The sequence below is a fragment of the Lontra canadensis genome, unplaced genomic scaffold (genome assembly GCF_010015895.1).
Source record: "Lontra canadensis isolate GAN:19392208 unplaced genomic scaffold, GSC_riverotter_1.0 scaffold25, whole genome shotgun sequence".
Classification (NCBI taxonomy): domain Eukaryota; kingdom Metazoa; phylum Chordata; class Mammalia; order Carnivora; family Mustelidae; genus Lontra; species Lontra canadensis.
The window spans coordinates 21,419,707-21,433,041 of record NW_022631019.1 but is presented as its reverse complement, the minus strand read 5'-3'; the positions used below and the strand labels follow the sequence as shown (position 1 = coordinate 21,433,041).

General features: G+C 56.2%; 1 protein-coding gene across 6 annotated transcripts in view; it reads right to left on the bottom strand.

The window, feature by feature from the left end:
• Positions 1-3,419: 3,419 nt before the first annotated feature.
• Positions 3,420-13,335, bottom strand: part of PTPRU (protein tyrosine phosphatase receptor type U) — a 75,664-nt gene continuing 65,748 nt past the window's right edge. For 4 of the 6 annotated variants that reach the window (XM_032863984.1, XM_032863983.1, XM_032863985.1 and 1 more), the window contains 9 exons: positions 12,832-12,986; positions 10,266-10,401; positions 9,624-9,773; positions 7,857-8,030; positions 6,839-6,979; positions 5,419-5,544; positions 5,105-5,262; positions 3,835-3,970; positions 3,512-3,574 (listed from right to left, as the gene is read on the bottom strand). In XM_032863984.1, the coding sequence (XP_032719875.1) occupies positions 3,512-3,574; positions 3,835-3,970; positions 5,105-5,262; positions 5,419-5,544; positions 6,839-6,979; positions 7,857-8,030; positions 9,624-9,773; positions 10,266-10,401; positions 12,832-12,986 (1,239 nt within the window). Of the gene's footprint in view, positions 3,575-3,834; positions 3,971-5,104; positions 5,263-5,418; positions 5,545-6,838; positions 6,980-7,856; positions 8,031-9,623; positions 9,774-10,265; positions 10,402-12,831; positions 12,987-13,335 lie in introns of all 6 variants that reach the window. The other 2 variants (XM_032863982.1, XM_032863986.1) reach the window with 2 other exon arrangements.

Here is a 13,335-nt window from a genome sequence, read left to right as displayed (position 1 = left end):
TCAGCTTCCAGCGCTAGTAGACAGCTGGCCTGTCTGCACTTCTAGAAACACTTTCTGCAGGGATGGGCAGTGGGAGGCTTCTACCCCACACCTGCAAGGCCAGCGGCCCCAGGCAGAGCTAGGCTGGACCATCCGTCCTCCTCCAGCCACCGTGTCCCAAGAGGCCACCCCCGCCAACACGTTGCAGAGCGTTGGAAAATCAATGTTCCAGGCCATGAATTAGCCATTTGGTGCCGCATCAAGGGGCCCTCCAGCTTTCAGCAGCACCCAGAGCGGCCACGAAGCAGAACAGTGAGAAGCCCAGGCTGGGAGTCAGCGGAATGTGGGGTCGACCTGGAGCCTCAGTGATAGAATGGCTGTGACCCAGAATGAGCCCAGTGCCTTCCCAGGCCTCTGTTTCCTCATCTCTGGAATGAAGGGACAGGATCCCCCACTTTGAAGAGCTGTTGTATGGATTTAGAAGGAGGTAAGGGGGCCGAATGAAAGGTCATGCAGGCTGTGTTTATTAGCCGGGACGTCAGTATCCTGTGATGGCATGTACTGAGAGCCTGTCAGGTCACTTCTGGACTATGCTAGTACTTTTAAACACTTTGTCTCTAGACTACCTGCAAGTAGGGATTGTTATCTCGATTTTCTAGATTAGGAAACTGAGGCTGGGGTGGTTCTGAACAGGTGCAAGGTCACCAGCTGGTGGCTATGCGGAGCTGGGGGAGGGGCCTCAGCTCATTCTGGAGCCGGCCTTCCTCCTAATACACAGCCTGCCTTCCCAGTTCCTCTGAAAGGCCATGTAAGGCCATCAGACAGACCCACACTCTCTCCTTCCTTCCCTCTCTCATGTCAACGTTTCTAGAGCACCAGCTACAAAGACCTGCCTTTGGTTGGGTAATGCATGCAGTAGGATGAATGCAGGAACACTTCCCACCCTTTAGAAGCTCAGTACTCGATGTGGCAAAGAGTAAAGCTGCACCCACACTGCCCAGAACATGTATGTATTGGTCAGCTTTTGCTGCATAACAAACAATCCTAAAACTATGGCTTAAAAAAAAGAAAAATTTATCATCTCTTCCAGTTCCGTGGTTGGTTGGGCTGTTTCTCTTAAGTTCAGTCATGCAGCTCTACTCACCTGAGAGGTCTGCCAGGCTGGAAGGCCCAAGACAGCCCCATTCGCAGCTCTGGTAGTTGGTATTGGCCATTCATGGGATGTGTTCTTTTGGCTCTTCCCTGTGCCCTCAAATCTTCCAGTAGGCTAGGCAGGCTTCCTCACATGGCAGAGTTCCAAGAGGACAAAAGCAAAAGTTGCAATGCCCCTTGAGGCTTAAGATCTGGAACTCACCTGACATCACTTCTGCCATCTTCTGTTGATCAAAGCAGGTCACGTTCTGTTGCTTGGCTAGTAGCTGATAGACATTTGTGACCCATCATGTAAGCCTTAGTAGTCAATACAGACCGAGTGTGTGTGGGGTGAGGGGGTGTCTCATATACCCTAGCTATGTGGGATCATAATAAATTCTTAATTCAGATTAAAAGATGTTGGATCCTGAAGTCATTGAAACGGGTTGTATTCTCTTGCCAGTGGAGAAACTGAGGCCCAGAAGTCAGGTAGTGTGAGAACAGAATCTGTACATCAAGGAGCCAGGTTCCATATGAAGAAACTGAGGCCCAGAAACACAACTTGTCTTGCCCAAGATGACACGAGTTTATGACAGAGGCGGGAGTGACTGGGATCCCTGACAGCCGGCCCTCTCCTCCTCCACTCCACCCCTAGCAGAAGCCCGAGGCTGGCAATGGCTGGGATGACCATCATAGAGACAGCATGTGTCTGCCTCTGTTGTGTGTTTATAAACAGAGCCCTTTTGGCTTGCCTGGTACCATGCAAGGCTCTTAACCATGACCTCTTCTGATCCTACCAGGGTCATCTCCAGTTTACAGACGGGAACCAAGGCCCAGAGAGGGAGCTGACCTACCCAGAGTTTCACAGGTGGTGAGGCCCATCCACCTGACCCCAAAGCCTGAGCCTCCCAGGCTATCCCCAAAAAAGCCTGACTCAGATCCAGGCCCTGGGGGTGAGAGGCAGCTCTGTGGACCTCGGGGGTCTCAGGATAAAGCCCACTGCCTGAGAAGCTGCTTCAGAGGCCTGGGAGGAGGCAGCAATAGACAGAGTTCTCTAGACTTGCCCCTGCAAGAAGGCCCCTGAGCAAGGCTCTGATCCACACCCGGCCATTGTATGAATGGAAAAACCAAGGCCTGACTGGACCCAGGACTCTGACTCCCAGCCGGCCAGCCGGAGCCATCCCCCTGCACTAGGAGGCTGGGGACAGGGGAGAAGGCCCCACTGGCTGGTCACACACACACAAGCTACTCTGTGGCATTCAGAGAGCACATTTATTTACAAAGTGCTTTACAAACGTCAGTTTATGCCTCCCCACAGCCCCCTGCGAGGTAGGTCAGTAGTCATATCTACAGTTTACAGATGGGGAAATTGAGGCACGGAATGGGGGTGTGGCCTGTCCCATTTTAAAGAGATTTTCCCACCCACCCATGAAAAAAAATCATAAAATTAACAAAAAAGAATTTCTCCTCCATCCCAAAATACATGTTCTTCCTCTGAACTGTAGAGTGGCAAGCACCCCTGATCTAGCAGGGCCCCGTCCCCAGGGGGCGGCCGGACCAGGAGCCATGGAGACTTCAACCCCAAGGGCTGTTGTTCAACCTTGCAGATTGTCACTGGGCTGGGTGGAGCAGGACCCAGAAGTGAGGCCTGAAAAGTACAAGAAGGGCCGAGGTGCCTTCCTTCTGCAGATGTTGGGTCAGGCAGGGAAGAGGCCCCACGGAGAAAAGGGCAAGGGATGATGGGAAGATCCCAGTTTGAAGCTCAGAGCACACCAAAGAAGTCACCGTGGGAGGGATCATGAGCAAAATATCCCGGGGCTGGGGTGGGGACAGCAGGGCAGAGGAGGGGGCCCATAGTCCCCTCTGGGGAGGACTAGTCTGATGGGTCCAGTCTCCCCAGGATCCTTAGGGGCAAGGCCAGGTGGGATTCCAGACGCCAAGCCCCAATGCACCCTCTATCCGTGTCAAAAGGAAGCCACACTGAGTGGAAACCTTGGCGGGCCACAGGCTCTGCAGGGGCTCACTCATCTCTGCCAAAGGCTGGGGCAGAGTCTGATGCTTGAGCCTAGAGTCAAGGAGCTTGAGCCTGGGTCCTCCTGAGCCGGCAGCCCCGAGCCCCTGTCACTCCACCAAGCAGTGCCAGACTCACAGCGCAGACTTGCAGGGCCCTGTGGATGGGGACTGGGCTGCGGACGCTGAGCTCCTCCTTGGCCCCGTAGCCTGCCCATACGACTCGGAGAGAGGCCCCACCCACAGCGGAAGGGGGCACCAAGACGCCCCGGCTCACTCTACTGCTTTCCCGGGGGAGTTGTCGTGGAGCAGAGTCAGGGGTCCAGGTGTTCCTCATCCGTGCTGGGCCTGGCCGTGAGCGCACAGTGCGAGCGCCAGGCCAGGGGCCCCGCTATCTTGACTCCAGCCCCTCCAGGTACTCCAGCGCCACATCGTAGCAAAAGTGGTACTGATCCTGGGGAGAGGGAGAGAAGGACCCATGAGCCTGGTCGCTCTCCGGTACAGGAGAAGGGAAGAATGGGGGGTTGGGGGCAACCATGAGCCCTAGCCCATCTTTGGGGATAAGGGCAAATGGGTTTAACTCTCTTGGCACCGCCGGATCAGAACCCAGAACCCAATGGCAGGAACCACATAGAGGACAGTGGTGTGGAGGGACATGGCTGGGCGGGGAGAGGGAAGTTGGAAGTGACCGGGCAGGGGGACAGGGTCTCTCACCAGGGTTTCCACCATATTGGGCTTGTAGTTCCTAAGCGTTTTGGCAGCAAAGAAAACATCCACCAGGTTGTGGCAGCGGATCATCTCCAGGACTGTGGCACAGGCACAGAAAGTGCCACTGCGGCCGCCCCCGTTTCTAAATGAGACACGTATAAGGTTTGGGGTGGGGTTCAAGAGGGGGAGGCCTGGGGCTGGAACACCAGGGAACCAAGAGGAAGGAGGGTCAGGGCCTGGGAGCCCAGAGGAGAGGGGCGGAGCCAGGGAGCCCCAGAAGGGAGGGGCCAGGGAACCCCCAAAGGTGAGGGGAGGGGCTTAGGGAACCCAGTGGGGAGGGGTTTGGGAGCTCAGAAGGGCGGATCTTAGGGAAGCCAGTTGGGAGGAGTTTGGGAGCTCAGACGCTAAGACTGTCATCTAGGCAACTAGGGCGAGAGCCTCCAGGAGAAAGATAGCAGGTTCTTAGGGAAAGATACACTCCAAGAGAAAGCCACGGAGGCAAAGACAGAGATGGAGGGGGGCAGCAGAGAAGCAAGCAAACCCCAGAGAGCAGGATGGAAAACGAACATTGCGAGCACCAATCACCCCCAGCAACACAAACACGCGGTGAAAACACACAGGTCCACACGCCCACTCCATAGCAAACCAGCAGCCAAACACACAGAGATGCTTCCTAACCCCTGTCTTCTCCCTCCTCTGTTCCTTGCAACAGTGGGGGGTGGGGTTCCCCTGGGGAGATGAGGGATGGACTATGCCCTTGATCCCCATTTGAGGGGTCGCTCCCACTAGAACCAAAGGCCGCTGAGGGCCAGGCCCTGCCGACTCAGCTCCCGATCCGTGTACCTGGAATAAACTGAGAGCATGAGAAGCTGGGGGTCAAAGGAGCAAGGGCACCCAGACGGGAGTGGATACACGCATTTAGGAACGGGGGCATGGGAAGGAACGAATGATAGAAGCTGCATGTGTGTGTGCATGAACAAAGACTGGAATTCTTTGGGCTTCAAGTGTGCTACTGTCTCACACAGTAAACAATTCGGACAGGACTCTAATTGACAAAGTCAGACACCCCACAGAGGGTCTTAGGCAGTTGCCCAGGGTTGAGTCCACACCCTGGAAATGCACTGGGTTCCTCCAGGGAAGATGGGGCCATCCTTGCCTGGCTGAGCAGAGTCTAGGCAAAGGCCATCCGGAAGCCCCAGGGGGTTTTAGTGGCAGCCTTGAGGTCCTCTCTGGGCCTGGGCCTCCACCCCTCCCCCCAAGCAGGGCCCACACTCACAGGCAGTGCACCACAGTGCGCCCGTCCCCACTCTCTGCCTGCCACTTGTCCACCTCAGCCAGCAGGTGCAGGAAGGCCTTCTTGGAGTCAGGTGTGTCCCGATACGCAGACCAGCGCAGGAACTGGAAATGCCTCACCAGCAGGTGTCCCTCCTGTAGCTGAGGGCACAGGTGGCCAGCCGGGCCGGGGGAGGGGAGGCGGAGAAGGCGAGGGGGGAAGAGAATGTGAGCCCCGAGGTGACCTCAAGAGGGGCTCGTGAGGCTGCCCCCCAGCCACCACACAGGTTCTCACCACAGAGCACCCAGGTCACTCACCCGAGAGATGTTCTGCACCCGGAAGACACGGGCCACCAAGTCTTCATCCACGGAGCCCGACACAAACTCCACGTCCATGAGGCCATACTGCTGGCGGCCCGGCTCTGGCCAGTACTGGAGACAGGGCTGGGGACACAGACATGGAGCGGGGTGCTGAGCAGAGCCAGGCAGGGGCAGCTGCTGGTACTGCCTGCCCCAGGCCTCCCCCCTGACCCACTCCTTGGCAGTCCACCTGCAGAGTTCCCCCAGCCTCTGCCACTCCCCTGTCCAAGTGCAGTACACAACTGCCCCAGCCCACTCAGGTCAGCAGAGACAAACCCTTCAAGGGTGCACAGGCATCCTGGCTGGGCACAGCTAAAACACACACAGAGACACAGACAAACACACACACACACACACACACACACACACACACTCACACCCCAGCAGGAAGCCCCCTTCTTCCAGGGATAGGCCTTGTACCATCCCCGCCCACCCCATCACCCCTGCCCCCCATCACCCCTACCCCTGGCCTTCTCTCTCACTGCCTTGCTTTCTTCCAGCATCAGCTCACAGAGGTGGGGTGTCCCTGAAGTGGCAACACAGCTCAGAACCCCCACTCCTGCCCTAGGACCCCACCATGGAGTCAGGGTCCCACATAAGCCTCCCCTGCAGGCCAGACTGGAGACAGTGGAGGGAGGAAAGGGGTGTCTCTCTCTCTCTCTCTCTCTCTCTCTCACACACACACACACACACACACACACGCACATATACAGACACACGTCCTCCAGGCCAGCAGGTCCAGAGCCCCAGCTTCTAGCCTCAGCTCTGCCTGGAGTCCAGGTGAGGCTCTACCTTCCTCTGGGTCCCGCCCACCATTTCTCTGTGAAACAGTCCCCAAGCTCCTCCCAGATGACTCCATGCTCCTTTGGCGTCCCTCTCTGACCACGCCCACAAAGAGGGCACTACCTCCCTCTTTTTGCCTGGGATCCCACTACTCCTTGTGTTTGGGCCTTTGCACATGCTGTTTCCTCTCCATGGATCACTCCTCCCCCGTCTTCACCTGGTTAGCTTTACCCTCCTTATGCAGCTCAGCCTCAAAGGCCCCCACGGTGGGCAGCTGAGTCCACCCACTGGAGGAAGGCTGTCTGGGGGAGGGGCACAGTTCTGCCCACTTCCCAGCCCTCTGGGTCGTAATCTTTTCACCCGAAGACCGTAAGTGCAAACCACAGTCCTGGACATACAGCAGGTGCTCAATTAAAAAGCAGCTGCTTCCCTCCAATCTGACAGCTTCATTCTACAGATGAGGAAACCAAGGCTCTGGGAGGGAGTGGGACCCATCTAAGGTCACTCGAGAACTAGGCGGCACAGCTGGGATCCACCCCTGGGCCCTGGGGACGTGCCCTGGAGCACACGAGGCCCTGCGCAGCAGATGCCTCACCCAGGCAGTGTTGGACTGGTGCAGCTGGTTGAGCATGACGATGGAGGTGCACCCATAGTCGTAGACGAGCCGCCAGAAGTCAGGCGTGGTGCTCTGCAGCGGGTGCAAGGTCACGATGAAGGCCGCGCTCCGTGTGTAGCTCTGCAGGGAAACCAGAACTCAGAGAGGCCCGCTCACCATGGACAGAGCCCCCACCACAGGCTGTCCTCCCGCTCTGCCCACCCTGAGCTGGACAGCTCTCCCCTCAGGGCCAGGCTGCCTCTGGGGGTCCTTCTCAGAGCTTGGCTGGTACACCGAGGTCTGAGTTATTGGGTGAACCCCCCCACCAGGCCCCTGGTCCCCAAGCCCATGGCCTCTGGAACTAAATGCAAAAGGTTCCCCAGTGTGTGGCAATGGGAACTTGGGCATGGTACTTAGAAGCTAGCCAAGCTTGCTCTCTGACTCAGGGCCTTAGCACCTGTGATTCCTGTTGCCTAGAACAAATCTCCGAATGTTTACACAGTTCTCCCTCTCATTTCTTTCTGCTCTTTGACAGTCACCTCCTCAAAGGGGCCCTCCTACCGTCTCATCAAAAATAGCCATATACTCCATACCCACACTCCAAAGCCCACATTATGCATTTCTCCTGCCTGGTTGCTTTCTGCCAAAATAACCAGTGTCTGACATGCCACTGTATCTCTGTGTACTGACTGTCCCAAGCCATCATCCACATACAAAGTTTAGGAGAGCAGACATCTGGGGATATGGCCTGTGTCCAGCACATGGTAGGGGTTCAATAAATATTTGTGAATAAATACATCTCTAAGTCCCTTCCAGCTCCATGGAGGGAGGGTCTGAGAGCCCAACCCAGGGCCCCAGGCCAGGGACAGGCACTGACTCTGCTCCCAATCCCAGCCTCATCCCAACCAGAGCCCTCGGCTCTGGCTCTGCCGCCTCCCACGCTCCCGGGCTCGCGAGCCTTCCCAGATCCAGCCAGCTGCGGGAATCCCGGAGCCTTCTTCCGGGACTGAGCCCTCACGTCCGTCAGGGCTGCGTTGATGTAGTTGTTAGGGTCCCCATCGGTGGAGATGAGGAAGGGCAAGCAGCGGTCGGGCGGCAGGACATCCATGCTGCGGTTCTTGTCCCGGTTCCGGGGGAGCAGGGCGATGCTGCACTCTTCCACATCCAGGGGCGGCGTGACCGAGTTCAGCGTCTACAGAGAGCAGAAGGAGCCATGGGATGGGGGGAGGAGGCCGGAGGAGCAGGTGGGGAGGCGGGCAGGGGTGAGTGTGGACCTCCAGTGTTTGCTGGGCCTCCTCACGGCCCCATGAAGGAGAGACTAAGCTGGTTTGTTAACCCCATGTCGTGGATGGAGAACTGAGGTCGAGAGAAGGGGGCGAATGGAGAACTGAGGTCCGGAGAGAAGGGGGTGAGGACAGGGACCCCGGACCGCACAGGCTCTGAACAGAGCTCTGGACAGAGAGTCTACCTCCTCGCTCCCTGTGTAACCTTAGACAAGCCACTGTATCTCTCAGCATTATTTTTCTCAACTGTAAGGTGGTAATAATATGCCTCCTCGAGGGGCTATTGAGAGGATTGAGCGAGATACTGCCAGGGTCCGAGCACTGCGCCTGGCTCAGGCAAGGCTCCATACATAAAAGGCACAGTGAGGATCCTTACTAGCTTATCAGGTGCTTTCAGGCAGACAAGGGCTGCAGACCCATATCTCCCACAAAATGGACTGCGGGGACCTGGCAGAGGCAGTCAGCCCTGTCTGAAGAGAACGCAAGTCCAGACACCCGTCACACCACAAGCCTGGGACTCTGGGTTATCTCCTCCACCTCATGCCTCCTATAGCCTGATCCATGGAGTCTCTGCTTATTTCTCTTGTCCTTGGGGATCCCTAACAGGAAACACCAGTCTCTCATGATCCCCAACAGGGCTCCAAGGATCACAGGCAGCATTTCCCATGACACCAGTCTGTGCGGGCTCTCCAGTGTTGGGTGTCTAGAAGGGGCCAGCCCGCTGCACCCTGGCAGGAACCTGGAGTGTGGAGAATGTCTGGGGTCTCTGCCAGCCCATGGACCATGCTGGGACTTCTCTGGAGAACCATCTTTCCCCCATCTCCATCACGTGACATGCAGACCGTGGCAGAACCAGGCCTGAGCAAGTCAATGTGTTCCTAACTCTTTGGCCCCAGGGACTGGCTCAGGGATGGCACAGGAGAAACTGATCGAGGACTTCTGTTGGGGCTGTAGGGAGTCCTTTTTCCATTCTCCTGACAGTAGTGACGACATGAGTCTGACACTGCTGGGGGCGAGGGTATGGGTCTAAGAAAGAAGCTGAAAACAAAGGAGAGCAGAACCAAACTGGACAGAGACTACATTGTGGCATCATAATTTAAGCTCCTGGATCCAGCCATAACTGAAGCTCCACCATCCTTGGACTTTTCAGTTACAAGAGTCATTAAGCTGGATTTTTGTCACTTGCAACCAAAAGAATCCCGATGAATATGAACATTATTACAAAGGCAATATTGACATTCTTTCCTGGATGAGAACACTGAAGCTTGGGGAGCTGCTCACAACTACTTCACAAGCCTCCTCACAGCTCTTTACTGAGCCAGGACTTGAACCCAGGCTTCCCTGATTCAAAGCATGAGCTCTGCACCACTTGGAGAGACCACTTCCTCTACTGTCTCCAAATCCTTCCCAGTAGCCCTACTCTGTCCCTCTATCTTGGCTCTCACTGACTCCTACAGCACTGAGGACTTCCCAATACACACACACACACACTCCTGCCCCACCTGGAACTCTTCCCGCAGCTGGGAGGAATTACTCTGAGGATCAATGCGGATCATCTCCTTGTAGGTGGCCTTGAACTCGCTGACAGGGATGGTGGTCTCCCCACACAGGCAGGCCTCCAGGATTGCATCGTGAATGAAGATGTACTGCTCCTGGAGCAGGAGGAGAGAATATGAGAAACCAGGAGGGGACTAGAACCTAGAGATTTTGGGGAGATGGCAGCAGGAAGTAAGCCCAAAGTTGAGGCAGGGACACTGGAGTCCAACTAGGTATTAGTAGAGACTGGACCCACCCTACTTGAAGAAACCTTCACAGATATGTTCACTAACCTCATGTCTCATTCCTCTAATACCCCATAAGAAGCTCTGAAGGTGAGGGAAGAGCCCAGAGTCACACATCTAATGAGGATACAAATACCAGCGGATCTTTCCTGCAAAACCTATGACCGTGGCCCCTTGGTTGTTTGACTCCACCCAGCCGAACACAGAGGAGCTGACTTTGGGAAGACCCTCAGAGGTCGGCATGCCAAGTTCAGGGATCTCAGCTCTAAGGATACCCCTCTGACACACTCTGTCAGCTCTGAATTCCTCCACGAAGGACCCAAATCCTGGAGCGGGCAGGGAGGGAGGGCGGCGTCCCCCTACCTCTGTCTGGATCATGTTGACCCGCCGAGAGCAGAGGGTCTTCACGCAGTTGTAAATGTCCACGACGCCCTCACACTCCGCCATGTCCAGCATCACATCCAGGACAATGTAGCAACCTGTGCGGCCAGTGCCCGCACTGGGAAGAGAGCACCCAGGGGCCCCATGAGAGCCTGGGGAGGGAGCCTGGGGTCTAGAAGGGAAGAGGGGGCCTGGGGGGCCTGGCCACATCTATACCACATAGGGACCGGGGCTGTGGGGACAGAGAGACACCCCACCCCAGCAGAGGAAGGAGCCAGGGAGAAGTCTGCTGCAGGAGCTGCGGTGAAATGTGACGCAAGGACAAGCTGCGGCAGGGCAGTGCGAAGGAGGGAAGGGCAAGGGTAGCAACAGAGCTGGGTGGAGGACAAAGGTGATGCTCAGAGCTTAATCCAAGAATGTTCTTGCCTCCTAGGGAGCCACAGATCCACACAGCCTTCAAAGCCCCACATACTCGTACCTGCACATGTACTCAGGGGAGCCTCCCCAACCCTCCCAGCAGATGTCACTCTCCTGAGTTCCAGGACGAATCCTGGGCAGGCTCTTACCAAACACTCTTCCTGCTACGTAGTCATTGTAAATGGGACAGTCTCCCTCGCCCGACCTGGAGCTCATCCCAAGCTGGGCTGTGTCGGACCCATCTCTGGGATGCTCACGCCCAGCCCCAGGGAGAGCAGAGCCCAGGGGTAGAGAGAGGACAAAAATGACTCCAAGATTTCAAGCTTGAAAATGGGGGTGTCAAAGCATTGGCAAGAGTGCGTGGTAGCGGGTCTCCCGGCCACCCCTGCCGGGGGCTGAAATCCGTACCACCACTTTGGGGGACTGGCAACAGCTACCAAAGCTGAGCTTGCCAGGCAGTTCTCCCCCCCCACCTCCTGTATGTATCCCCAGAAATGCATGCATATGCTGGCCCAAAGGCACGCCTTAGAACGTTCTCAGCAGCTGTATTCGTAACAGTTCACAACAGGACACAGCCCAAATACCTAGCCATCAGCCATCGCAGAATGGGTAAACACACTGTGGTTTACTCATCCAGGAGGACAGGATATAACATGGATGAATCTTAGAAACATAAGCTGGAGGGGAAGAAGTCACACACCAAAAAGCACACGCTGTGTGATTTCACTTATACGAAGTTCAAAAACACACAAAATGAATTCACACGTTAGAAGTCAGGAGCGAGACTGTTCTGGGAGCGAGGAGGTGGGCACAGCCCGGAAGGGGGCTCCCAGGGGCTTCTGGATGCTGTTAGCGTTCTATTTCTTGATCTGAGAGCAGTGCTGGTTATTTCACAGGTGTGTGTAATTTACGAACACCAGTAAAGCTCCGCATATACTTATTCTGTGGGCACTTTGCTTTAAGTATGTTATATCTCAATGAAATCTTATTTTATTTTATTTCATTTTTTAAAGATTTTATTTATTTGACAGACATGGATCACAAGTAGGCAGGCAGAGAGAGAGGGGAAAGCAGGCTCCCTGCTGAGCAGAGAGCCCAATGCGGGGCTCCATCCCAGGACTCTGGGACCATGACCTGAGCTGAAGGTAGAGGCTTTAACCCACTGAGCCACCCAGGTGCCCTGAAATCTTATTTTAAAGACCATATCTTAGGGGCACCTGGGTGGCTCAGGTGGTTAAGCATCTGCCTTCTGCTCAGGTCATGATCCCAGGGTCCTGGGATCAAGTCCCATGTCGGACTCCCTGCTCGGTGGGACGCCTGCTTCTCCCTCTCCCTCTGCCACGCCCCCTGCTTGTGTGCGCTCTCTCTCTTTCTCTCTCAAATAAATAAATAAATAAATAAAATCTTTATTAAGAAATAAAAATAAAGATGGTATCTTAAGCCTAAAGAGACAAAAGTGGTATGTGGAGGGCGGGCGAGGGAGGAGGGGGTCTGCTCTGTGGTGCTCTGGAAGCTGGGAGGAATCAAGCAGAGAAGCCAGGAGCAGGTACAGAGGCCAAGGACTTGTGGGCCCAGGGGAGTAGGTGAAACCCCAAGGTCAGAAGGAAGCTCCCCAGGAGGAGAGTGGGGAGGGCAGGCACAGGACAGGGCCCTTCAGAGGCATGAGAAAGCTGGGGAGCCAGGGAGGAAGCAGAGCAGAGGAAGGACAAGTGGAGTCACAGGGGCCAACTGAGGCAGGACTTGGAAGAGAAAGGGGTGATGGTCAGGAGTGGCATGGGCACGAAGGCCACGCAGTGAGGAAAGCCCTCGGGATTCAGAGAAGGAAAGCTGAAGCCCTTCCCAGCACCTGGGCCAAACCCAGCACGCAGGTGTGCAGTGCAATTAAATGAAACCCAAACCACCTCGAGCCTCACCAGCCCCTCACCCACTCTGCCTCCAGGCCCAGGGCCCCCACGGGTCTCTGGCAACACACATGGGTGCCAACCTCGAGCCACAGCTCAAATGGCCATTGGGGGGTCAGCGTCTCCCGTCCTCTGTCTCTGAGTAGATGAACCCAAGCCCCCTCTCCTTAGGGGACCCACAACCAATCCCGCACCCAGACCCCTTGTCCTTGGCATTCGCGGCACCCCACCTGCAATGGATGACAACGGGCCCAGCGTCAGGCGGGGTAGAGGCCTTCACGCGCCGGATGAAGGCCAGCAGCCCCGTGGCATGGTAGGGGACGCCATGCTCCGGCCACGCGGTGAAGTGGAACTGGCGGACCTCGTGCCGGGCAGAGTAGCCTCTCTGCGGAGAGAGTCACAGTCACTGCGAGCGCCCCCCCAGACACCTGCCAGGTGTCCAGCCGCCACGGCGAGCATCTTACCGCAGGATCTCACTCAGTGCGTCCCAATCATAAACGGAGGTATGGGCGTTCGGGACGCATGGTGCCTGCGAGAAACCCGCAGACAGGAGAAACTGCGGGCCCGAGGGTCGACAAGACAAACACTACCCAGGAGTGGGACCCAGGGCTGTGCCACCCAGGAGAGCACCAGGACTCTCTGGTCTTAGCCTATACAGGAAAGTGTCTCCCTTGAGAACTTTTACGGAGGATCAAATGGGACCACAGACACGAGGACTCGGCCAGTCGCTGGCC